This window comes from Candoia aspera, chromosome 11, assembly GCF_035149785.1.
Source record: "Candoia aspera isolate rCanAsp1 chromosome 11, rCanAsp1.hap2, whole genome shotgun sequence".
In the NCBI taxonomy this organism is placed as follows: Eukaryota; Metazoa; Chordata; class Lepidosauria; order Squamata; family Boidae; genus Candoia; species Candoia aspera.
Window position 1 is genome coordinate 13,165,874 of NC_086163.1, and position 27,028 is coordinate 13,192,901.

The 27,028-nt window shown below is 45.0% G+C and overlaps 1 protein-coding gene across 1 annotated transcript; it reads right to left on the reverse strand.

Moving 5' to 3' along the window:
* Positions 1–2,762: 2,762 nt before the first annotated feature.
* TPPP3 (tubulin polymerization promoting protein family member 3) lies at positions 2,763–17,797 on the reverse strand. Its single transcript, XM_063313225.1, has 4 exons — positions 17,684–17,797; positions 8,955–9,148; positions 4,866–5,019; positions 2,763–3,644 (listed from the first exon to the last, which is right to left on the reverse strand). The coding sequence occupies exons 2-4, from the start codon at positions 9,140–9,142 to the stop codon at positions 3,456–3,458; spliced, it is 531 nt and encodes a 176-aa protein (XP_063169295.1). The 5' UTR covers positions 9,143–9,148; positions 17,684–17,797; the 3' UTR covers positions 2,763–3,455.
* Between the last annotated feature and the right edge of the window lie 9,231 nt (positions 17,798–27,028).

The following is a 27,028-nucleotide window of genomic DNA, read 5'->3' on the forward strand; positions in this document are numbered from 1 at the left end:
ACCTCAAAGCAGAGTTTATGAAACTGGTTTGTTGCAACAAATCGAAATTAAGGTCAATTATCATTTGAGGTTTTTGATGTAATGTTATATGGTAGGAAATTGAATTTTTTTTGTAGCCGGTGGCTTCAGGGACAAGAAAAGGAATTTTGCTATGAATTTATTCACTCTTAGTTTATTTCCCTTACAGTCTTTGCCAGTAATGGATGTTCCATTTTTGGGGTCCAGCTTCTAAATAATTCCAGCACTTATTTTTTGCTTGCGTTGCCTTGTAAAAAGGCCATCTATAGTAATAGTAAAGGTAAAGGTTTCCCTTGACATTAAGTCCAGTCGTGTCCGACTCTAGGGGGCGGTGCTCATCTCCGTTTCAAAGCCGAAGAGCTGGTGTTTGTCCGTAGACACTTCCGTGGTCATGTGGCCGGCATGACTAAATGGAACGCCGTTACCTGCCTGCCTACCTATTAACCTACTCACATTTGCATGTTTTCAAATTGCTAGGTTGGCAGGAGCTGGGACCAGCAATGAGAGCTCACCCCGTCACGCGGATTCGAACCACCGACCTTCTGATCGGCAAGCTCAGCAGCTCAGCAGTTTAACCCGCAGCGCCACTGCATCCCTTATCTATAGTAATAATGGAGTACAAAACATGTTGAATTCAAAACACCCTATTTCCACTTTGACATTGAAATAGATTGTTTGAACCTTTTGGTAAGAGTTTTAAACTCAGAACAGCCATTTTGAACTTGAAACAGCTGCTTCAAGCCTGAAATATTCTAAAATGATGTTTCAAACTTACAGCAGGACAATTTCAAGCTCAAAGTGATTCCAAAATGATCAAAACAACTTTTGGTGCTCAAAATGGGGTGTTTCAAATCCAAAACAGTTTGAATTCAAAACATTTGATACATTGCTAGAGACATCCTTTTGAGCCTATCTGTTTGGTACATTCAGTTCAAAAATACAAAAGTGGTGTTGTTTCACACCTCATTTTCATATTATTTTTCCATGTAACAAAGTGCATGTGAGCTGCTTGTTTGGCTGTCTGATTCCTCGCTCCACCATGATGAAGCCCACCAAGTGAGCTTTGCCTTGTCATATTTCTCACAATAACCTGCCCACCTTAAAGCGTTGTTGTGATAACAGAAGCAGGTACATTGGCTTGAGCAGCTGGAAGGTAATTGAGATATGGATTACAGACATCTCTAGGAAGCCATGGTGATGTCAAAATGACAACACACATCATTCCATCGTTGTGAAAATGACACAGTTACATATTTATGTCATGACATCTGACCTAAATACATAAGTCATGTCATTTGCAGGATGACATCATTATGCATGTGATATCATTTGCCCATCTAGATGCCCATGCAATGGATAGATGCAAGATGGACATAAATAGTTTGGAGACTATGTTTGCCTTGGTAGCTCCCACTGTTTGCAAGACCTGGTTGATGAGGTCCCGGTCCCCTCTGCCTTGTTGCAGTGGTCTGGCTTACATGTCAGACTACGTCACGATTCATTGAACCACACTTCTTGAACATACCTCCTCCATCGGCTGGGTCCTCATAATACACTAAGCCATAAACACTGCTTTGCAAGCCTCAGTGACCGGGTTGACCTAACATACTGCACTAAAAATCAAGCAAACTACAATATGGCTAAGTTCAGTGTGTGAATCCAACCTGGGTATCCTTCTGGAGAGCAAGAACTAGTTAAAAATCAGCCATTTTCTCCTGGAAAAGGAAGGCTGACCCACTGGAAGGAAGAACAGAAGAATTGTGCCAGCTTAGTGGGGTAGCGATGAAGCCCATGGGCATCTGGTACAAGCCACATCATGTGTGTTGGATCATTACACAAATGATGCAAATTATGTCTTTTGCCCCATTTGAGTGATGATGTGATGGTGCCCATGATGTCATGTCGCCTGCACCCTTGGGAGTGCCATTTGCCCAGATGCACAAGCCAAAAGAGAGGCAGGGAGGAGGAATCCATGCTGGGAAAACCAATCAGAGACTAATGTGAGAGAGAAAATAGGAGCAGTGCCATAAAACCAGCAGCTGGGACCCTGGCCACCAAGGATCCCCAGAGGCCCAGAGAAAAGCGAGCCCCAGAAAGGCAGGGAATCCCAGGCTGGCAGCAGAACAACTCCCCTACCATTTTCCTACCTTTTCCACCACACAGAAATAGCTCAAGAGCAAGAGGAAGAGATGCCAGCTAAGTTCTCTTGGAAGGGGGAGGCAGAACATGCCAGGGAGGAGATGGTAGCTAGCTCACATGCCTCACAACAGGAACAGTCCTGGAGAAGGTCCAGTGCAGCTTAGTTGGCTTCTCATGCCAAATCAGTGTTTCTCAACCTTGGCCATTTTAAGATGTGTGGACTTCAACTCCCAGAATTCCCCAGCCAGCATCTTAAAGTTGCCAAGGTTGGGAAACACTGTGCTAAATCACAATCCAGTCATGATGTCCACACATCATGGCTTAGTTCAAAGGAAGGGAAACTGTGTCCTTCCAGATATTGCTGGAGCCCAAGGCCTCCTGGCCCAGTCTTAAGGAATGCTGAAAGATGGAGATTCCACTGAACCATAAGCTGTTTTGTTTGGGTTTAGCTTCACATATTCCTGTAACTCAGCCAGCAGGAGTTTATTGAGTAAGCGTGGCTGAACAAACCATGGTTTAGTGTAACCAGGCATACTTCAGCCACAGTGGGAGGGCCATAGAACCCCTCTGATGGGTGAGGGGAAGAGGATCTACAAGACAGCAGGTTCCAGTAATTTGGGGAATATGTTTAGTAGTGCTTTATTCATATACAGCTTTACTTATACAGCTTGGAAGCAGTGAAATGACGCCAGAGGGCTGGGTTCCCCAACCAGTCACCCTTCAGATGCGTGGGACTACAACTCCCATTACGCCAGACAAGAGTGCCACATGGGCTATGCACAATGGGAGCTGCAGTCCAACCCAGTTGGTGAGGGTGGTTACAGGCCAGGTGAGAGGACTTGAGCGCTGGCCCACACAGCGAGGTTGATGAGCCATTCTCAGAGGTCTGCGAGTTGTGGGGAAGGCGGCCACCCTGTTTCCCTGACAGATCCCCGGTGCCTTTAACAGCTGCTACGTGACCAGCAGAAGTTCAACCAAGAAGCTTTTCCCAAGGGAGCCATATTTAGTCTTGAGGGTCCCAGCTGAGCGAGTGGGTGGGTTGGCAAAGCCTGAGAAGCCATTGAGGGGTGAGGAAGAGCATGGGGCTGAAATCTGAGACAAGAGAGCATTACAGGTGCAAGTCTGGGGGTGTGGGAAGCAGAAGGCCAGGCCAAGGTGGAGAACAGCAGCAACCCTTCCATTTTACAACTCAGAGCCAGGGAGTAGGCCCAGCAAGAAGCCTACACCCTCCCCCATGCAAGGGTGCGTCACTGGGGTGCTCCCTTCTTCGGCACAGGCATGTGCTGAGTTAGTTGCCCTTATTTCTTCACTTTGGCGTCATAGGTGCCAGCATTCTTGTAAGCCGATACGTAGCCACTGTTGTCTACGATGTTCTCCCGCCCACTCTTTCCTTTGCCCTTCCCGCTCTCGTCGAAGCGTTCCTTGTGGGAGCCGGTGTACTTGGAGGTGTCTGTCAGCCTCTCCACAGCCCCCACGGTCTTGGCTTTCTGAAAATCACAAAGGCAAGGCAAAGCTCAGAAGCCACCTTTGACTAACGCCCAACCGCCATCATCATCACTGCCATGCTGGAGAGGAGTTTGAGCATTCACACCACCTGTCTAATAAGACCCAGTGGGCAACCTACATCCCTAGGGCTGTATGCCATCCTGGACCTTTTCTTCATGGCCTTCCCAAACCCTTCGAACCAAGCCATTACATTTGCTAAACGTTGGAAGAGTGGTTTCCCACCATTCTGATACAGGAACACAATACACGACCTAGAAGTTTCAGCAACTTACATTTTGTTTGAATATAAAGAAAAACTTCCTGATGGTAAGATCTATACCACATATGGGAAGTTGTGGGTTCTCCAGTTCTGGAGGTTTTTCAAAGAGGCTGGACATCCACCTCTCGTGGATGGTTTAACTGGTTCTCCTGCACACAGCAGAAGGTTGGCTTAGGTGATCCTTGTGATCCCTTCCAATGCTACAAGTCTATAATTTCTGTGATTTCTAAAAGCTTAACAAGGATTTAAAAAAAAAACCTCAAAGACCTCCCATCAAAGAAAAAGGAAATAAAGGGAAATCTTGGCTATTTCCCCCACTGTGGTCCTCAGCCTTCTGCAGAAAGCATGAAGTGTAGATTCTAGCCAGCAAACATTGACCACCTGTGTAAGACTGCCTCCTTCCCTTTACTTATGTATTTATTTATAATACTACCAAGTTCCCATGGAGTGAGTCCAGTACATCTTTGGGTAGTGTTAGGATTAAAGGTAAAGGTAAAGGCTTCCCTTGACATTAAGTCCAGTCGTGTCCGACTCAAGGGGGCGGTGCTCATCTCCATTTCAAAGCCAAAGAGCCGGCGTTTGTCAGTAGACACTTCCGTGGTCATGTGGCCGGCATGACTACACGGAACGCTGTTACTCAGTGTTAGGATTACAATTCCCAAAATTCCCAGCAAACCACCAACCCAGTATTCTTCCATATCTTAGAACCTGCCCATCTCCTAGTTCTGTCATGTATAGGCCAGTTTCCATGGCACTTGACTCCTGTGGCATCCTGTTCTGCCCTTCCTTCCTTCCTTCCTTCCTTCCTTCCTTCCTTCCTTCCTTCCTTCTTTCTTTCCTTCTTTCCTTCTTTCCTTCTTTCCTTCTTTCCTTCTTTCCTTCTTTCCTTCCTTTCTTCACTCCCTCCCTCCCTCCCTCCCTCCCAGAGGGGAGCAACACTCACAGTGACGCCCACGTTGGTTGGTTCTTTGCCTACCACCAGTTGGCAGATGGATTCAAAAGCCTCCTCATTGCTTTTGTCCTTAAACCTCTTTGGCGCCAGTTCTTCCAAGGCCTGCTTGAACTCCTCGTAGCTGATGACTCGGGACGACTTTGCTCTGTAACAGCATGGGAACAAGGGGTTCATAGACAACTCGCAGGACAGGACCACTTCTGGTTGGTTGGCATCTGCCTCTTTATCCCCATAAACAGAAGAAAGAATAAATAGAAGGGGAGAGGAAAAACTACAGAGAAAACACATTTAAGGCAAGGGAAACATCCATGGTGAAATCACCATGCAATTGCTGGCACTTATATCCCTGGCTCAGACGTCAGGACCCAAGTGGGTAGCTCAGCATCAGTGCAATGAAACCTCCCTGCATATGTCAACATATATTTGCTACGGAGGCTGCTGCTTTCAAGGCAAGGTCTCCTTCAAGTCAAGATTGATTCTTTGTGATTAAGTCCATGTACAATCATACACTGCCAGCCGCCGCCACCCATGGACACCTCTGCCTACTGTGCTGAAATTCCTGGACCGTCTTCCATCCAAGTACCGACATTCTCAACTCTGCTCAGCTCCCAAGGCCAGACAAAGTCAGTCAGATGTGGCCACCTGCTGGGCTTGGGAGAAACAGGCACTAACTTGGAGGTGATGAAAGTGACTGGGGAGATTCGTTTGCTGCGCCTGCCAGAGGGAACCAGTCTAGCTCCCGATTCCATGCCGTGGTACAGAATAGAACACAGCCGCACAGATTGATTCACCCTTCCATCACTTTTAGGTGCTGCTTCTGTGTATGCCCCTTGGGATCCTTGGATGCGTCCCTGGGAGGTCCTCTGAAAGTTGCCACCAAACTGTAATTTGTAATGTGTCGGAAGGGCATCTGCCTGCTCCCACGAGCAACTGAGGTGATAACAAAGGCTTCAAATGCTGATGTTGTGCACAGATTAGGACAGCGGATGGTAAACCATCACACAGACACTGGTGTTTAACTTCTTGGTTTCACCTTGGCATGCGGCATTTCCAGCTTCACACAAGCAGCTGAAATGCTGATCCTTATTTGCAACATGATTTGTATTTCTCATGAAAAACAAAAGGGGCTATTTTAAGGGCCTGGTTTTTTTTTTTTAATCCATTCAATCATGTCTGATTCTTGGAGACTGCCTGGACAAGTCCCTGCAGTTTTCTTGGCAAGGTTTTTCAGAAGAGGGTTGCCATTGCCTCCTTCCTAGGGCTCAGAGAGAGGCACTGGCCCAAGGTCACCCAGCTGGCTTTGTGCCTCAGGTGGGACTAGAGCTCACAGTCTCCCGGTTTCTAGCCTGGTGCCTTCATCACTACACCAAACTGGGTCTCAAGGGGCTGAATATATGTAGTTAAATCTCAGTGTTTTCCTCAGCATTTACACCCGCATAAAGAAGTTAAGTTACGCCACTTTCCAGGGGCTTAGTCTCAGGTCACTCCTCAAGAATTGCAGTCATCTTCCATATGCTTCATGGCAAGGGGAGGTTTAGTTGTTTATTTCTTTATTTTGGATACATGTGTTTTATAACCTGTGGTCTGGTTTCTTTGAATATAAATAGTATCTTGGGAGTGTGACTGGGTTCTCTTTGGAGGCAGGAACTGAGAATGTCAGGAGGACATCCCTGCACTTCAAAAATTTATTTATTTATAAATTTATTTTTTTATTTATTCGATTTATATAGCTGCCCATCTCACATAAGTAACTCTGGGTAGCTTACAGTACAATAGATAAAAACAATAAAATACATAATATAAAATAAAAAAATATATCAGCCGAGCTTCATAAAGTAACCATCAACAAAGCTAAGAAATGGGCTCTATCACACTGCTGGGGCCCCAGGCGTGGGCACAAAACCAAGTTTTTAGGGTCTTGCAAAAGGCCAGCAGGGTTGGGGCTAACCTAATCTCAGGTAGGGCACCATGGCAGAAAAGGCCCTCCTCCTGGGCTGTGCCAGCTGACACTCCTTTTAGCTGATGGCACCCGGATTATGCCCCTCCTGCTGGACCAGGTGGGATTGGTAGAAACAATTGGGGAGAGATGATCCCGTAAATAACCCGGTCCCAAGACATGAAAATTCACCGCAGTGCCACTAGTCCCTAAACAGAGGCCCCACATACCTCTAAAACCACAGAGTAAATGCAAGGAACCCCTACAAAATTTGGATTTGGAAGGTGAAGGTGAAGGTGAAGGTGACATCTGAGAAGGTTTCAATCCCAACAATATCTCTCTTCCCTCCAATAAATCTGTTTGCTCCTGCAGTCAAGGCCTTTATTTTACAAACAAACCAGGCTAGCAGACTAAGCTACATTTTCTGCCAGATCTAAGGACTTAACCTCTCAAACAACAGATGATGTTGAGCAAAAGGAGTACTAGCAAAAGAAATTCTGCCAATATTTTGGATCAAATCAGAACAGTTTGGTCTTCTTAGAAACGCAGATGTGATCCTCAGCTGTGCCAAGTGGAAGTTGGCATTCAGCCAAGAAAATTGGGTGGGGTTTGTGTGTGTGTGATTTATTTTTATTTATTGTAATTTCTACACTGCACCATTCCTGCAGGCTCTGAGTGATGGACAATCATCACAACCTTAAAACACAATACACAATCATATAATCTCAAAAACAGTATCAGTGCCATCCAGCAGGGGCAGGCCTGATCTCAACATCCTCCAAATGCTTTTTTAAAGAGCCATGTCTTTACAGTCCTGAGAAAACCCAGCAAGAGGTGGTCATGGTCCATAGGTTTGTGTGTGTATGCCTTCAAGTCAGTTTTTGACTCCTGGCGACCGCCTGGACAAGTCCCTGCAGTTTTCTTGGCAAGGTTTTTCAGAAGAAGTTTGCCCTTGCCTCCTTCCTAGGGCTGAGAGAGAGTGACTGGCCCAAAGTCACCCAGCTGGCTTTGGCCTAAAACGGGACTACAACTCATGGTCTCCTGGCCTCCTCCTTGGTGTAGTGGTTAAGTGCCTTAACCACTACACCAAACTGGCTCTTGGTCCAGATGTTTAGGGCAAGCTGTTTCCCCGAAGGGGGGCCACCACTGAGAAATCTCAATCACAGGACCTCTGTGGATGGAATTCCTTGAACACAGAGGCTTCAGCAATCCCTCTTTCCCTGATCTCATTGACAGGAAGATTCATTTAGGAGAAAGCGTTCTTGAAGCTATCCTGTCCTGAGCCATGTAGGGATATAAAGATGACAACCAGCCCTTTGAATTGGAATGCCAATGCATCATCTCCTGGAGCAGCGATGTTACCTGGGCTAAGTACACCCATAACTACCTCCCCTGTACCAGTCTAAGTTTCCAAATGGCCATCAAGAGGAACCCCAGGTAGAAAAAGTTGCAGTAGGCCAACCATGAGGTGACAAGACCCTGCTTCCTGATCTAGGAAAGGATGCCACTGGTATATTTGTACAAAAGGCTCTTCCAGCTGTAGCCTCCACCTACTGTTGAAATAAAAGGTGAGAAGACAGAAAAATTCTCAGGTTGCAAACCCTACGGGGGAGTACAACACCATCCAGAGCTAAATCAGTATTGTTATTTGTTTGAAGCTGGCATTTGACACATCAACTGAAATCACAATTCTGTCCAGTAGAATGTTTTCCATCCTGTGCTTGACCAAAAAAATATATCTGTTCTAAACATGTGCAAAGTTCCTATCTCTCCACACCTGTAATGTGGATTTTTGGAACATTTTGAACAAGAGTGTCCTCCAGAAATTCCTCACTACCCTAAATCACCAGGAAGCTGATTTAGCATATATAATTCACATTACTAAGGAGGAAAAAAAGCTTTTAAGACAGTCTCTCCTGTGTTATTCTTATTTAAGTGGGGAGAAGATTAAAGTTTTGGAGGATATGTTGCCTAAAGCTCCTGGAAGAAAGACAATATATCAAATGAACAGACAAATCATTAAAAATACAGTGTTAATAAGCTTCAGTGTTGTGTTCTACATTTGTTTGAAAACTCTCATTTCAGAGCTCCTCTGCTTCAGAAGTTAAGCCTTGTCAAGAAGCTACCACAGAAGAGACACTTACTTCACCTTGCTGAAGACAATGTCCACGTCGGTGCTGGTAACCCCTTTTCCATCAATCACTTTACAATCTTTGCACAGCTTGGCCCAGTTCTTGCCATTCATTTCATGCCCCGTCGCTTTGGTGTCTCCATAGATGGCAAATTTCCGGAAGCTTTCCTGCAAGGTTGCCATGTCTGTGCTCTCGGCCATTGTGCCCTTTCAAAACACAGGAACATCTGTTCAGATCCAGGCTGTAGGCAATATGAGTAACATCCCAGATGTTGGAAGAGGGAGGCAACCCAATGCCCTCCAAATGCTTTTGGACTTTAGTTCCACCCCACTTGGGCCAATGGCAGGGTAAGGCAACCTGGCAGGGTAAGGCAACTCATATGCTAGTCTGGTATGTTGTGTAAGACACTGAGGTGAGATAGAGTCACTCAGGCTGGACCTCCCCACTGGTCATGAAGCTCACGGGGTGACTTTGGGCCAGTCACTCCATCACAACACAACCTCTCTTGCATGGTTCTTATTGTAGGAATAAAATAAGGAGTGAACCCTGTCCTCACAAGCCACTCGGAGCTCTTAAAGAAAAGGTGAGATACCAAATGAATAACTAAATATGTAACAAATAAAATATGTGGCTGTTGGACCTTATTTCAAAAGCCCTTTGCAATCAGTTAATCCCCTTGAAAGAAGATTCTCTCCCTTTTCTGCAGCCTGATGTGTGAAGGGGAAGAGAAGGACAGAAGAGGGAGGAGGAGGAGGAGGAGGGAACATCAAGAGAAGAGAAAGGACAACACCCCACCTTCTCTTTCTAGCCCCTCCCACAGTCTTCTTCTGTCCCAACCACTAGGATGCAATTCCTAGTGGAATTGCATCCTAGTGGAATCAAAACCGCCCAGAGTCCCTCCTTTGGGGGGGAGATGGGCGGTAATAAAAATTTGATAAATAAAATTAAATTAAATTTTAAAAATCCCTAGCACATTACTTCTAATCTATAAGAATCCAAAACAACTTTTAAGAGGAAAAAAATTTCATCCACTGGGGCCAAGGGCAAGTTATTGTGCAAGTTGTACTCTGAGGCCTCCAGGTTGCCTACACCTCATACAGATTTTCTAAAACCTCTCTGATGTTACCTCCTCCCTCCTCTCTGAGGCTGTCTTCAAGCCAGTTTATGTAACTGCTTTTCTGCAAAATGGTTGTGGGATGGAATCCAGATCCACTGTGCTAAAAGTCAGTCAATCCTTTATTTGTTTCATTTCAGAGGTCAAACGTGGGTGATGGATGGGAATCATGAAAACCAAAGATGAGCAGAATGCTACAATACATCTTAAGAGGATCTCCCCACTAAGTCAGAGCAATTAATGGTACATATTCCTTCTAGATTTTTTTCTGCAGTGACTGCAGTCTATTTAATTGGAATGCAATTAAACAGAAATTGTGTAGGTATGAATAATTAGTGATACTAATCAGGGATACTATTGAGTTAATTATATCAGAGATGCTACCTAAGGATGACTGGAGGGCTTTCAAGTTTTCTAATTATACAAGAATTCCTTTAGATCAGGCTTGACCACTTTTTTTGTGCCAAAGCCATATCTGCTGCAGGTCTGGAGGCTTTGTGCATGAAAATGCACACATTAATCTATCTTAGCCAACAAAACATGGTTTCTTATCAGAGCCCTGTTTACTGTAAATCCTGAATTCCTGGCAGAAGGCTGATGGTCCCTTCCTTAAGCATCTCCACTAAAAAGGGTCCCCCATTTTCTGAGAAAGTCTGTTCTGCTGTTTGAATTTATGTTTCAATTTTATTAGGAAGTTACTCCTATGCTTAGCCCAATTCTGCTTCCTTGTTATTTCCACCCCTCTGCCTGAAGCAAGAAAAAACAAATCTGTTCCAAGTTGTTACATAAAGAGCAATCAAAAAACAGAAAGAGTAAGACATATGAGACAGAAATTATTTGAAATGTTCTTCAGCATTGGATCAAAAAGTTGCTCCTTATTGCAAATTGCATATAATTCCCTCTATAGAAGAATGGCAAATCAAGTTGTGGGGAATATGCTTTGATGTCCAAAATAACAATCCGTCTGAATTTGGAAACCATTTTTCGATTATAATTCCATACATAAAGTTTGTGTTTCTTCTAACGTAAGATCCTAACGCTTAGATTTTGATTTGCTAAAGATTTTTTTTTAAGTTTAGACAGAAATTATTGTAACCTTTATTTTTATTTGTATCAGGCCAATGATCATCCTTTATAATTGCACATTAACTTGGTTTTAATAATGATCTGAAGTTTTTAAATGATATAAGGTATTTAAGTACACATAGGACAAAATTTACGTTATCTCAAAATTGTTACTCCATTTCATTCAGTTTTATAATACTTGTGAACCTCTTTTCTATTTATTTAATGCTGTTTCCTTTTATTCCATTGTTTTTCGTTCTTTTTTTCCCGTTCTGCTTCTCTTTCTCAGTGGTGTTTTCTTTTTTAAGTATCAAATAAAATAAAAATAATAAAACCTCTAAATATGCTAAAGACATAATAGAGTATTGTAAAAATACTATACTGTTAAACTATAAAGCTGTAGTTGTATTGTAAAAAAAACACAACCCTAAATATTGGACTGAAAGGGAGGCAATTTGGAATGCCACTAAATAGAAATTGTGTAGGATGTGAGGGGGATCTCGCTGCAACATCCCTCATGCCATTGATCACCTGGATTGATTCAGCTGAGTCAGAAATTTTGTAGGCATCAATCATTAGTTTTGCATTCTATAGTAAAACCACTATATAATGATTAATGGAAGGTTCTCAGGTTTTGCTGTGATGCAAGAATTACTTTAAACCTTTCTAGCCTGAAGAGCCACAACTAGTACTGATTTGGAAGCTGTGTGTATAAATCAGCGTACTGATAAACAGACACACTTTTGCGCACACACTCACATACCACCCTGCATTCTTCTAGCAAACTAATAGCTTCTCTGCTTGAATTAATAATAGAGAACAGCTTACTCAGAGGGAGGGAGAAACCATTAGCAGAAAGAAACCATCAATCTCTTGGTTTCTCTCTGGGCTCAGGAGAAAGGTCAGTGAGGCTTCCACAGTCTCCATGGGCCACCACCACTACTCAGAAGAAAAACAAAAAGGATTTCAGGGTGGCAACCTTTGCCACATATGTTTAAATAACCACAAGAGCCATGCCTTCTTCTGTGTGTTTACTGCAGTGCAAAGTTCTACTGATTTACTCTTATTTCTGGCCTCCAGATTGAAGGCCATTAATTCTCTGCAATGTCAGTCAACCTATGAGCTGCCCAAGCTTTGGTCTCTCCAAGAAGGGACAAAGTCTACTCAAGAATTACCCCAGGGGTAAGGTTAGGCAAAGGACTACTTTCTCACTGAGTCCTGAGTGAAGATCTCTTCCCTGGCTCTCCCGAGACATTGTGCAGTCCAGGTGGCATAGCAAGCGGCACTGTTCCCCCCACCCCCCAATTCTTGCCAGTTGCCCAAAGTGAGCCAAATTATTTAAGCTAAAGAAACCTTTGACAGAAAAAAAAGAAAGAAAAGGCATTATATAAGGAACACTTTGCTACCTTTCCTGACATCCCAGATCTGCTGCCTGAGGCAGGTGCTTCCCTCTGCCCAACAGTAGAGCTGGCTCTGCCCAACACTGACTGCAAGGCAGAAAGGGAGGCTATCCAAGGTACTAATTCCCTGCAAGAAATCAGCAGGGGCTTTGCTCTGTCACTGCTCTTGAATAACCCTGCCCATCGTTCCTAAGCATTTGCCCTCAGCAGCCCTGCTTCCCCTGTTAGGGCACCAGCCAGCCTGGGATTTTGCCAGATCCAAGACCATAGTTACGGCCTGACATTAAACAAAAACAGACATGTGAGTTTGGCTGTTGGTGTGGCCAGAGTTTGTGTTGCCTGGCAACTGTTGCTACGGGTGGGTTGTGATCTTTGGATGCTGTTGCGGCAGGGAGGATGGTGTGTCCTGAACTCCGCACAGAGACATGTGCGGATGTGTGTGTGAGAGGGAGTGTTTATGCATTCATTCTTATCTCTGCTTCACCACCAGCTCCAGGGTTGGGGGCATCTGAGAGGGGATGACAAAAGAAGGAGGAGAAAGATGGACACAGATTGACCAAGACATACCTGCATGCACCGAAATAAATGCAGTGGATGCAAAATTGTTACACTGTACTGCGAACATAGGAATCCACTGCATGAATTCTGACTGAATCCAATTTTATTATAGGTCACAGACCTAGACTTCATAAAGAGCTTTGGCTTTTCTTTACACACACAGGCTCCTGATATGGGGGCAGATTTCCAGGAACAACTCTATGTCATTTTTAAAAATGGACAAGGATCTGGAGAGGCACACAGTAAAAGACACATTTTTCTATGGAGGCCTCTAGTATCCCCATTCAGTTCAAGTCCTTCAATATTTAGGGAATTCACACTTCCTCTGTAATTTGCAGTCAAACACAAGCACAAACACACACATGCAGCTGCTCTTCACATTCTATATGTTGAGTGTGAGCAAGAGCCCTGTTGTCCCCAGAACGATGATTGTTCTGCAGATTGTGATTCAGCCACATCATGGGTGATGGCTCCAAGTTATTGTCTTTATTTCAAACACTCCTTCTGTTTTGCAGTCGCTCAAGGTATTTGCTCAAGCCCTGTTCAAGGTACACAGGGACTCTTTCAGCAGATTGCCTAACTCGCACGGTTGGGCCAGTTGCATTCTCTCCAAAGATCCTGGATACATAAACAAACATACAAGTGTGCACTGACAGGGCCTCCCCACCCAACATCCTGGCTCATTTCAGACATCAGGCCGAACCCACTGTTTGCACTAACAATCACATCAAGAAGAATCCAAACCACGTTTCAAATTCCAAAGATGGACCACAAGCAAGGCACAGTTAAGACCTCATTATTGGCTTTCACTTATACTCCTATCAGCATTCATTTCTCCTTCCACAGTGCAGTTCCACTCCTCAAGGCAGAACAATGGCCACTGCCATGCTAGAGTTCATCAGACCAAACCATAGTTAGCTTTAAATAAAAGCTTACAAACTCATGTTGAGTCACAGTTTCAGATTCTAGTTAGCTGGTCTCCGGAGTTTTGAGTCTTTTGCATGGATTTTGAATTTCCATGACTTTTTGACCAGCAATGCTGGTCTTCTGAACACCTTCTGAAATGCACTGCAACGTATGATAGACTTAACCCGAGCTAACTTGTCCATTGTGGAGGAAGATTGATTATGGCTATTGTTGTTTTTTAAATTTAGCTTTATTTTATGTTGTGTTTACCATTTCAACTTGCTGTAACCCACCCTCTAGCTTCCTTTGAGTTGGTCATGCTACAAAAAATAACAAACAAGCAAACAAACAAATTGGCTTTTATATGGGAATTGTATCTTTTGGGCTAGTCATTCTCCACCCTCAGATACAAATTTCTTTCTTTGGACCCTCTAAAATTGGCAGTGTGTTTTCTGCTGCTTTGGGAAAGAAACATATCTGTAATCTACATCTTAAAATAAGATTCATGTTGTTTTAAAAAACAAAGGGAAAAAAAGAATAGCCTCTAAAAACATCACCTCCACACATGCAGGAAAAAAAATAAGTTTGGGCTGAAGCCACATGCATAATGCAGCTCTACCCACTTTGCAGAGCTGTCGTACTCCCTGAGACCCATTCTGTGTACAGATACCTGTGTGTGCTGAGTTCTATACTGTAAAATAAATTGCCATGGGAGGTAATGCTGACCTGTCCTCATTAAAACCTAGAAAGACCCTCAGAGTATCTTTTTTTTATCCAGAATTTTCTATGCTGATAATGGTGGTGTTTATTCTTTGGATTTTCTATGTTAATGTCTGTGTAAGCTGCCCAGAACCATATATAAATGTACAATAAATATATGCACTTTCTCTCTAATTTTGGCCTACTTATTTATTTTTATTTATTTATTTTGTATCCCGCCTTTATTATTTTTATAAATAACTCAAGGCAGCAAACATACCTAATCCTCCTTCCTCCTCCTATTTTCCCCACAACAGCAACCCTGTGAGGTGAGCTGGGCTGAGAGACAGCGACTGGCCCAGGGTCACCCAGCCGGCTTTCATGCCTAAGGTGGGACTAGAACTCACAGCCTCCTGGTTCCTAGCCCATTGCCTTAGCCACTAGACCAAACTGGCTTTCTTCCCTGGAATTCTGGAGGACAGAGGTGCCATACACATTATGTTGGGGAAGACTATGGTAAAGAGTTAATCAACAAGTGAATATTCAAAATTGCTTTTATTAATTTGCAACTTGGCAAACTCCATCTTTAGAAAAGCTGTTCTTGTCCGTTTGATGGGTGGACAGCCAGGGAGCATAATCTCTGATCCTTAACCCTATTGGGATACCTGAGAGGACCTCATAGTTTTGTTTTTTCTTCCCAGGGACCTTTTCTATGCATCAATATGAACAGATCTGCAAGGTAGACTTATGCATATTTACTGACTTAGCTCTGTGATGGGAACAAAGCCACCCGCAATCACACAAGCTTATCTAATAGATGCCAGTCCTAAAATTTGCAGCCCTGTTCACCTCAGAGGGCTGCAACACCCCACTGTCTGTTCTCCAGCTTTGGCTGGTTCACTAAAATCAGGAGAAATATATACTCTATCACTGACCCAGAAGCAACTCCCAGTCACAGGAGTATCTCTTGCTCAACTCATTCCTGCTAGGATATGAAATGCAGATAGACTGAAGGACAGCTAAGCACATTTTTACATGGGATGCTTAACTGCTCTTTTCAGACTCTTAGGCTCTTGACCTATGGTCATAAGGACCAGGAATACAGAATAAAAAATCAGAAGCAAGCTCTTTTAGGAACGGGGCTATCATTCCAGACAATTTTCCAGGATCAAGCCTGTTTGTCACTAGCATGGGTGAGGACTGTGTGGCCCTCCAGATCTTACTGATCTGAATCCCCCAGCATTCTATTGGCCAAGCTGGATGGGAATGCTGGGAGTTGCAGCTTCGTGGCCCAGAAAAGAACACAGATTCCTGCCCCTACTCTAGACTTCTGTGTGCCAGAGCCAGGCACAAAATCATGTCTCAAGATGGCAGATGTGAAACTGCAAAACAAGGTGCTTCTCCACGCTGGGGTTTGTTTTCAATAGCCAGGATCAGTGCTTAAACTGAAATGCTACCAAAATGTAGATGGCCTGGTTTAGAAAAGGAAATAAGCGCTTGTTGTTTTTGTGATCATTGCATCAGGAGCATTCAGAAACCCTTGGACAGATCTAATGCAACCCAGCAGATCTTTAGCTTCTGCCTCTATCTTGTCTACTCTGATAACAAGGTTGTAAGGTTTTGTGCAAAGATGCCTTGGCATCACTTGCTACTTGATCCTTTAAACTGGAGGTGTTAAAAGAATGCATCTGGGACTTTTCTTGTAGACTGGCTTGCAATTCTTGCAAGGATGTAAAAGTGAATGCCAGGCATCTTGTCCAAGATGGACCTAAGGTGGCCCTATGTTCCTCAATAGTCCATATACAAAGGGTCATCTCAAGTCTATTGACTTGTTGAAATAGTTGGGTCAGCTGTTGATCCAGCCTCATAATTGCTCCTCAGGCTTATAAACAAGAGCGCAGAACAGGATCTTGTCATACAGACAGATTAGTCCAGAATGAAAAGGTTCTGAGGTTGTAAATGTAAAATGTACCAGTGGAAATCCATAGGTAAAGCTCAGCTAAGCTTAACTTGCCCTGTTAGAGCTTAACTTGCCATTTTCAAATTACTCAAACAAAAAGCATCAAGCATCAAGCAGATTGATCTAAATACCATTTCTGCATATCTCTCTGCATCTGCAGTTAAAATCTGTACATCTCAAGATGACATTTCTGCTTCCTCTGCATCCTTATTAACAATCATAAAGGCAAACAAACGGCAGCGGGGACCAAGGACAGTGTTCTAAGGGGTCAGGATTGAACAGCCCTACAGTGGGAGCAGACAGATCCAGGGAGAGGAACGGGCATCCAGCCACAACTAATGGGAAACCAAGACCATTCGCAGGACTTAGAGATACCTGAGAGAGACAAGCATCGCAATCAGAGCATTAGGATAGCGGAGAGAGTGGATTTTCTAACATTTTCAATACAGCCTGGTCGAAAAACTAGAAACAAGACCGTATTCCGAATTAATTAGTCTAGAGCAAAATGACGTCACCATGTTGTCTGCGCTGCACACAACAAAAAAGGAAAGCTTCTAGCACTGTCTCCAACATGGCGCCCTCCCGGGGGGCCCTTCACCCTCTGCCAACTGGCCAAAAATCATGGGGGATGTGGGTCCGACTCCGGAGCATCTGGAGGGTGTCAGGTTCTGGGAACCGGTCCATTGTCCATTGCCATCTATGACAGAGATGTCAGTGGGGCTGATTTGCAAGGAAGCGCGCCCAGAAAGGCGCTGCGACATTCTGAATGAGCATCTTCATGCACGAAATAGAAAGAGAGAGGGAGAGGCGGTTTGGAGAAGGGATGCGCAGAGGCCGCCGGGTGTGCACCCCGGTTGAACGGGAGCAGGGCGCGTCGCTGCAGCTGCAGCTGCAGCGGCGCTCGTGGGAAGCGAGAGGCGAAGGATCCGCCGCGATTCCGACTGCAAACCCAGTCGCTCCCCCGGCCTCGGGATCCAGCTGGAGCCGTCCCTAGCCCACCCCGGCTTCCCCTGGGCCGCCCCGCGCGCGCGCTGCTTACCCCGCTCGCCGTCCGCCGCGCTGCGCCTTGCAGAACGCGCTGCTGAGGGAAGGGCGGCGCGGCCGTCCGGGCGAGGCTCGGCTGTTGATTCCCGTCTCCATGGAGACCCGAGTGACACAGCGGCGGGGGGTGGGGTGGGCAGAACAGCCAGGGCGCGGGGGGGGGCAGGGCGAGGGAGGCGTCCGGGGCGGCGGGGGCGAGCTGCGACCGCCTGCCAAACACCGGGCCCGGGCCAAGTGGGCCACTGGAGCGAGGGCGAAGGGAAACGCCGCCGGGACAGATGGACGAAGCTGGCACCGCGGGGAAGGGAGCGGGAGAGACCCCCTCGCCCTTCGCCCGGGAGGGAGGCGGCCCCGCCGTAGCCGCGAGACCCGTTTCGGCCCGCTGAACCTTGCTCCGCGGCTGTCGGGGGCTGCGCGGGGGAATTTAATCCCTGCTGGCGTCCCTGATGATGTGCAGCCGACGCAGCAAGCTCTCCGACGCCGGGGTGGCTTTTGCGTCCGAACAGCCCCGTCTGCTTGCGCTCTTCCCAGCATGGTCCTTTCCAAATCGGTGGGACTCTGGGTCCTAACATCCCGAGCTGGAGGGCACCAAGTTGGAGGCTCCTGCCCTGTTCTGATCTTTCCCATCAGTGTCAACAATTTAATTTAAAAACAGTAAAACCCAGAGATGCCAAGGACTGAGAGTGTGCTTTGCATGCTGTGGCATATGGGGTTTAGAGGCCTGGCTTGACTGCTGTTGTGCTGGTGTGAGTCAGAAAAAGGAGAGAGAATCTGGGAGAAGCAGCTTGCGATGGCCTTGGAGTGCAACTGGGTCAGGAGGGCTGATGAGCTGACCTGGTTGTATATAGTGATTGATTGATTAGATGTCATCAAATCATTGTTGACTCTGAGCGACCACATAGATTTCCCCTATAGTAGAAGAACAGGAAAGCCCCCACCAACTTTCTTTGTGAAGCAATTGTCCTTCAGGGTAAAAACACATCCAGCTGTCAAAGAACCCACATTCACACTGTGATGCATGCCAACTGTCTTCCATCTCTTTGGGATATAGGGGAGGACTTTTCAGGAGAGAAAGGCCATGACTGTCAGAGATCCAGATCTAGCAGTGTTTGTTCATACAATATCCTTGGTTGTTGAACTGACCCATTTTCTAGGTTCACACAGTGGACTAAACCATACATACATGAGCTAAAACATCTGGGTTTGTGTATCATGCTAAGCCATTAAAAATATTAACAAGATTAAAGCTAACCCATGTTCACAGGGTTCTGTAAATGCATCTGCTAGGCTTCAACTGACCTGGCTAAGGGCTGTGCAAGGCCAACATTAAATCCTGTGGTCTTGCCTACTCATGCCCACCCACATACACACAAAGAACCAATGAGAAATCAATAGAAATGGCTTCAAGTGTATAATCCAAAGGTGAAAAAGGGAAGCTGTCTGGAGGCTGTCAAACAGAACAGCATTGTTTCCCCTGTCTGTTTCAAAACAAGACTAGTATTATTTGGTGAAATTGGCAGGCATATAGATTTTGATCAAACCTTGGGAAAAACTTCCTAACAGCTAAGAAGGGAGGAGAACCCTCTTCACTGGATGTAGTGAAGGAAAGACAGAGCAGCCATCTGCCAAACAGGTAGAGGTCTTCCTATATAGAACTATATGCTGGTCTATGACCGCAAGAAAGATTTGGTTTGATTTGATTTGATATATAGAGCTACACTGAATGGGAGGTTGGATCAGATGACCTCTAAGGCACACCCCACTCAGGGTTAAACAAAGATGAATCCTGCAAAGGGAATAAATAAATGTGATCTGTTGCAAAAAAGCAGGGTGGGTGGGTGTTATGGTGGGAGACAAACAAAGCTAGCTAGCCATGCTTCCTTGGCAGCTGAGCCTCTTGGGACACCTAAATGCCTGTAACTGATAGTCAAGCTGGAGGAAGGAAAGACATGCTAGGCAGCTTTGATAATATAAATACATATGACCTCCTAGTGCTGTAGGGAGGAATGTCCCCACCCACCCAGATATCTGCCTTTACCTTCCAAATACACTCTTGACCCATTATAAATCCAGCAGAGTATTATTGACACTAACATCTAGCAAAGCATTAAGATTGATTGGTTACATTTATATCCTGCCACAATCTACCAATTCTTGGTGGCTTACATTAAAACATGAGATTAAACATTAATAGGTTGACTATATTTCCTTGAGACAAAAACGGGACATAGGGATGGCAAAACGGGACAGAGTTAAACTTATGTAATATTCCATATTCATGAAAAAGGTGATAAAAAACGTTATCGACAGTAAGCTGGGAAGGAGCAGGAGTGGGAGGTGCGGCAATGGTTGGGTCCAGAGAGGCTGATGCAGGGGTGGCACTGGGCGGAGAGGTTGCAGGAGGGCTGAGGGTGGTGGCGAGCTGGGATGGGAGGACAGGAATGGAGGAGTCTAGTGAACGGTTGTCCCCAACAACCTGTTCCTCTCTGGTGCGCCCTTTTATTTTATTTTCTTCCCACTGTTTTGGCCTGCGAGCCAATCGGCTTCTTTTCTGCTGGGCGCACTTTTCTGACTGCCTTCCACTGCACTGATTGGCGGCAGCGACTCTTCCTCTTGCTCACCACTGATCAGCTGTTCCTGCGGTTCCGCTCTGGGTTTCCCACCGGATTGAGAACTACTGCCAAGTCAGCTTCCTTTTCAATTTCAATTTCAATTTTTTCCCGTTTTTCCCAATAACGGCTCCAACGTTTTTGAAAAAATGGGACAAAATTGACATTTATATTAAAATGATGGGACGGTCGGGAAATGTTAAAATAACGGGACTGTCCTGTTCAAAACGGGACGTATGGTCAGCCTAAACATTAAAGATGAGATGACATGCTCAATTACAAACAGAAGCTGCTTCTGTAAAATTGCTAGATTTGTTGACTGACTGGGCTATTTATATTTACTGCAACATCAAGCTTTTAAATTCTTGATCGCTGTCATTTTCAACAACAAAAATTCAAAGAAATGTAAACTGATATCAACATCTGGGCTATTTCTCTGCCACAAGTTGCAAAAACTGTTACTCAGAATCAGAAACATTCCCACTTCCTAATCGTAAGAGGAAGAGGTATAACAAGGTAATAAAATTTAACTAATTATATTGTTATATAAGTATAAATCCTAATTATATTAGGAATTATATATAACTGCATAAAAGGAAACCTATTATGTGCACAGTTTGGATCGCAAACTGCTTTGCAAACCTGCAGAAGGCATCAAGGTTGGCATCTTAAGTGAATTCCAATTTGCATACAGGTTCAAGAAGTGCTCATGGGGTAAGTTCAATCTAGACACCGAACAGTTACTGCTACCTGGTGAAGTCAGTACCTAACAAATGCCCAAATTTCCTTTTTTCCTCCCTCCATGTCACTTTTCCTTTTCTGTCGGATCTTTCAGGTTCGGATCCTGAGTGCAGGGACTGTCACACTTAACTTCCCAAATTATTTGGGGGAAATGTTCTTGACTGAAGGCAAAGATAAAAATGCTTAACAAAAGCGATTGCCTCGGGCATACTGGGAAATTGAAAGGCTCAGGCACAGATTCTGTTGTTGGTTCTTCTGAGTTAGGGTCTGACCCTATTTTGAAAAATACTAAACATCTTTTAGGAGACTTTTTTTTTAAAAGGCACTGATGACATTAGGGAGCATAGGCTGCCTGAGTGGAACCACGGGTGGCATTTGGTGAAAAAAATGGGTGGATGGATTTTCAAAACCGCCTGCCGTATTTCCACAGGCTCACCCTCTGTGTAACTAAGGCTGGGGTGAAGCTCACAAAGATCTGCGCAGAGGCGTTCTCCTTCCAGCTCTCTACTGTGTAAACGCTTTGTTTGAGGGCATGACCCTGTTGTTAGGCAAACGGTGTGACAATCAACAAATCATCCCACAGAGGAATGAGAACAGAGCGCTTCCCATGCACTTGAAGAGAACTAACTGCTCCTGGCTCTTCCTCTCTGAGAAATCTCTCTTTCACAGACACTTTAGTTTAACTTGGTTTCTCTGTAAACAGAGAGTGTTGTTTTCTGAGCCATTTCCTTCTGCTCTGAGACTTTCAAACTGTATTTTTCCCAGCTGGGCCTGGGTCATTTTTAAAGTCCTGGGACAGCGCTTGCAAAATTCAAGGTGTCATTATGAACAATCCAGATCAGCCCTTTCCTTTATTGCTCTTACTTGAACAAGTGAGACTCGGTGGTTAGCCCAAGGGTGGGTGTCTTTCAGCATGGCAAAACCACTTACAACATGACTATTTTGGTCTCAGGAGGATGCATCTGTCAAAAGATGATGGCGCTCTTTCAGCCTGATTTTTTCCATCTTGGAAGAGGGGATTAAGTGGATGTAGGCGCATTAAGGCACAAATGACGAGGCTCGAATTATCCTACTTTGGACACATTATGTGAAGACCCAGCTCTCTAGAGAAGGCTCCAATGCTGGGAAAGGTGGAAGAAAAGAGGAGGACCAGCAGCAAGTTGAATGGGCTCAGTTACAGTGGCAATGAGTGCACCATTGGCAGACTTGAAGGAATAGCTTGGGGATAGATCATCATGGAGAAAATCTATCTCTGTGGTCACTAGGTGTAGAAAACAACTTGATGGCACATAATCTATCAGACGCATTAAGTTTTGCAAAGGTTTCATACCCTTATTTTGTGCCTCTTCAGTGCCAAATGGTGGGAAATCTTACCATTAAAAATTAGTTGTTTCTGATGATCTGGATCTTGGTTGCCTGCCTCTAGGTTAAGAGTGATTAGGACCAGGCTGACGCAGGTTCAAGTCTCCACTCTTCCACAGAGAAATCATTGGGGGGCTTTGGGTGAATTGCACTTTCTCGGTATAAGATAATGGGTTGTTGTGAAGATAACATGGGGGTTTCGGTTTGATGGAGGTCATTGCCTTGTTCTTTGGGACAAAACACAAAGTCAGGATGAAGTTGGGCAGCTTATAAATCTAATCAATACCTGTAAATATTAAGAAGTCCATATATATTGACCCCAACCCCTGACATCAGGAGGTCCACCTCCTATTGGCTTCTGAGCTTACCGCAGGATCAGGATTTCTCCTCAGGTGGAAAATTCCATGCATACTGCCACCACCCACCCCACAAACTTTATTTCCTTATTTATTAAACCTTTAAGAGAGATGTATAAACAAATACAACTAAAAACAGATAAAAGGGATAAAAGAGTAAAGCACCAATGAGTAAACAAAGGGATCTAAAAAGCTCATGGGGGTATAGCTTTCCAGTATACCATCAATTAGTTATGACTGATGGAACATGCTGTTTTAAAAAACGAAAAATCACCACGGAGACTGACATCCTTATGCGCTGCACCTAAAAGTACCTTGGGAAAGGGCGGTGCCACGTGCAGCATCAGAGGAATGACACTTTGGGTATTTCTTCTTTCTGGTAAACCGGCAACCTCAGATTTGGGTGGGGATCGGTTAAACAGAAGCCACAGAGCTTTGGCCCTGCTGGCTGGCATCCACTCTTCCTGTTGCGAAGGACACAGGGTGAGCTCATCATTTTGCTCCCAGGCACAGTCAGAGGGACTTGCAACTCATCATCCTGCTCTCCTCTTCATGAGGCTGAGCCCAAGCGTTGGGAATTAACAGCCACTTGGCTTCATAATGCCCAACCCAGCTGCCCATTTGCACACCCCTTCGTTTTCTTCTTCTCGTCTTCTCTGCCCACCCACCCAGAAGGCCTGCCCTCCCTGCCAGCCGCAGGCCTAAAAAGAACTGCGGGGCCACGGCAGGTCATTTGTGATCTAGGCCATTAGGAATCTGGAGCATCGTGCACAAGGCAAAAAGGACGGAAGGGCGCAAAAAAAAAAAAAGTCTGTTTAGACGGAACCAAACAATCTCCATGGTATCAGGGAACAAACCAGATCAAAGCATTGCTGCTGCTGCTGCTGCCTTCTGGGCTAAGGCCCTGAAGGTAGGTGTGTGTGTGTGTGTTTAGAGGAAGAGAAGGCAACCAACTGGACTGGGGGCGGGGGGTGGGAGAGGTCAACGGATGGATGATGGCAGAGCCCGTCGCTGCCTTTCGCCTGCTGTATTGTTTCAGGCCTTTGGAGAGGATGCCAAGAACAGAACAAACAGGCTGCACAACACAGGGAGAAATGTTTTTGGCTGTAGTGAAAGCAAAAGCGTCTCCACAGCAGCCAGCCCTGTGCAGTTAGCAACCGAGGTGGCACCCGAGCCAATCTGCCATCCCACCTACACCCACCCCCACCCCAGCCCATCCAGAGCATCCCTTGGTCCCAGAAGTGTCACCTAGCCCCTCTCTTCAGGTAGCGCCACTCCCTGAGCAAAAGGCTCCCTTGGGCACCTGCCTCTGTCCTCCTTCCCAGCGAGGGAAAGCTGCCCCTGACAGGCTCTGCATCCCTCTGCAGAGCTGAGGGCTTTCTGCTCTCCTGGATCAGACCTGAGTTGATAGTGTCCCAGGAGAGGAAAATGCAAGTCGCACAGCTGTGATTCAGTTAGACAAACTATCACCGCAAGTTTAGCTCTTCAGAACTGGTAACTGTCCAAGAAGTCAAATGAACTGGAATAAAGGAGGAGGGCTCTGACTGGAGGTCAAGCAGCCAGCAGAATTAAAGATTTTTCTCCATCTGAGTTCTCCCGTGGAGGTGAAGAGGAGCTCTGCTTCTTGGCTGCCAAAGTTTCAAAAATGCTAATCATTAGAACTCTCCTTTTGAAGAAAATGGTGAGATACCTGGAGTTGGAGAATCAAGATTTGCACTAGAGGCACAGAGGTATGTTGGTGGGACAGATCCTCAAAGAAATGGAGCACCAAGATACCCTAGCTGGGGAAATGGGTCCAGGCTATTTGGTATAAGCCACCATTAAGTAGATGTTTGTGCAGCAGGTGAACCCAGCCTTTTGTAAAAGTCTTTTTAAACTCTTATATGACCTCCCTCTACAGCAGTATTTTTCAACCTTGGCAACTTTAAGATGTGTGGACTTCAACAGGCTGGGGAATTCTGGGAGTTGAAGTCCACACATCTTAAAGTTGCCAAGGTTGAGAAACACTGACTTAGACCATTGCAGTCAACTGCCCTGTCAGTGAAAAAATTCAAAGCATTTCCAGCACATTTTGGTTTCAACATCTCCCACAAAGGGAAAGTCCACTACATCTTTAGAGAACTGTTTACAGTGTCAAACTACTCTCATCATTAAGAAGTTTTTGTCAGCCAGAATATGCCTTCCTGTAATTTGAGATCATTACTCAATACCCAGCACTCTGCAGCTCAAATTTTAAAATAATCGCACATTTTTGCCTGCTCATTAATAGGCTACAACCAGCTGGGTTCACACAACACACTAAACCTTAAACTTACAAGCCATCGTGGCTGGATTCACATAACATGACAAACGAAACCAAAGAAACCGTATTACAGTTCATAGTTCTGCTTGAGTTTCAAATCATCTGTCTTTTTTCTTGGTCACTATTTTAAAAGAAAACTGGAAGGAAAAACAGGATGGCCGTGTGTCTGACTAGAGGACTCTCATCAGTTGAAAGGGCTGAGCAGCTCTGATCTGGTTTAGGGATAAAGAAGATGCTCATCAACAGATCAGCATTTGGACAGCAAATAGGGCAGTCAGGAAGTCACCTGGTTAGTCTTCCCTCCTTGAATTGTGTAAAATATTGTGTTTCTATTTAAACTGCAGAAATTATCCCTAAATGTGCTTCTATAATTGTGTATTTACATATACACCTTTTACCCAAATCATTCCCTTCTTTTTCAAGCAATGCCTTTCCTTTTCTTTTGGCCATGCAGAACTGGGCACCCCTTGGTGTTCCAGATCAGAACATGTTAATGGCCAAAGCAACTCAAATAGATCCAAAATTTAACTATTCTGCTATATCTACTGTAAGGAACCTCTAGTATTTAAGTTGAAAGAAGCTCTTATACAATGTAGAAAAGACTGATCTCTTCCCAGAGAATATTTAACATTACAGTTCTGCGTGAACCATCCACTCAATATCCAGATTTGGTCCCCTAAAGGAACATCACTGTGAGAAAGCCCTATTTCTTCATCTTTCCCTCCTCCACACTGCTGGCAGACAAGTTGAGCCAAGTCCATTTTCAAATCGTTTGGCAAGTCTTCCACTTCTGTTCTTGGCTGACAAGCAGGCCTTTGAGAAGCGGCGGCTAGTTTACACTGCCCCGAAAGCCATTATCTTAACTGAATTTCTCATCCATGCATTGGGCTTAGAACCACATTCATCACTGATGAATTGGTAGAACAGGATACAGGCAAATGGGTTTTGTTCTTCAGCCAAACAATAGAAAAATGATGAAGAACTGCTGCTGTACCTCCACACCCAGATTTTCAGTGCTACCCAATCATCTCCTTCTGCAGGTTGCTCAGAGCAGAATCTGAGTAACAGCTGGACCTCGTCTAACTGGGACTGGGTACCAGAAGCAATTAGCCTATGTTATTAAGATTTTTCCTTAAAATCTTAAGGAAAAATACTCCAAACTCCCATTGGCCCCAGATGGCCTTGGAAATGGTTAGGTATTATGGAAGCTGTAGGCCCACATTGGATAGGGCCACAAATTCTGGGCTATCACATGGCAATGCCCTCTAGAGCACCTGCTGTTGCTACAAAACACAGTGGCATGGCCTAAAGGAGGCTTGTGCAATATATATAACCCAGTAACCACAGCAACTAAATAAAATATTGCAAGGTTATCACTGTGGGAACTGTTGCATTCTCACTATCAGGACGTGCTGTAACATGTCTAAATCTAATCAATGCTTGGAACTGGAAGTACATAGGACGGGAGAGCACTGTGGAAGTTGGACCCCCTTCCCCTGGGCCAATTGTGGGCTGAGAGCGTTTTTGCTGACAGAAGAGTCTGTTTTCAGATTCAGCTTATCTGAAGAGCTAATGCGATGTGGTGGCTGGGATGCAACACTCTTCCCAAGCCTCATGGTACCTTCCAGATAAGTTGGGAGGACTATTTGCATGGAGCACAAGCAATGGCCAAGCCAGAAAGGGGTCAGTGGAGACCGTAGTCCAGCCAATGCAAAGGGCACCTGGCTGGGGAATACCAAGTCTGAACTTGGTAGCGGACATGAGGCCATTTTCTGGTGAGCCTAGCCACCCTCACTGGGCTGCTTCAAGGGTTCCAACTTTTTTTGTGTGTAGAACAGAGGCCAGCCTGGTTGATCTGAATTCTCTATGGACAGAAAAGCAGGCTATACATCATATAAACCTCATACATTCATATGCAAACCTGCTCACTGCAGCTTTTGCTCTCCTCCCCACAACCATTAAATGCAGGCCCT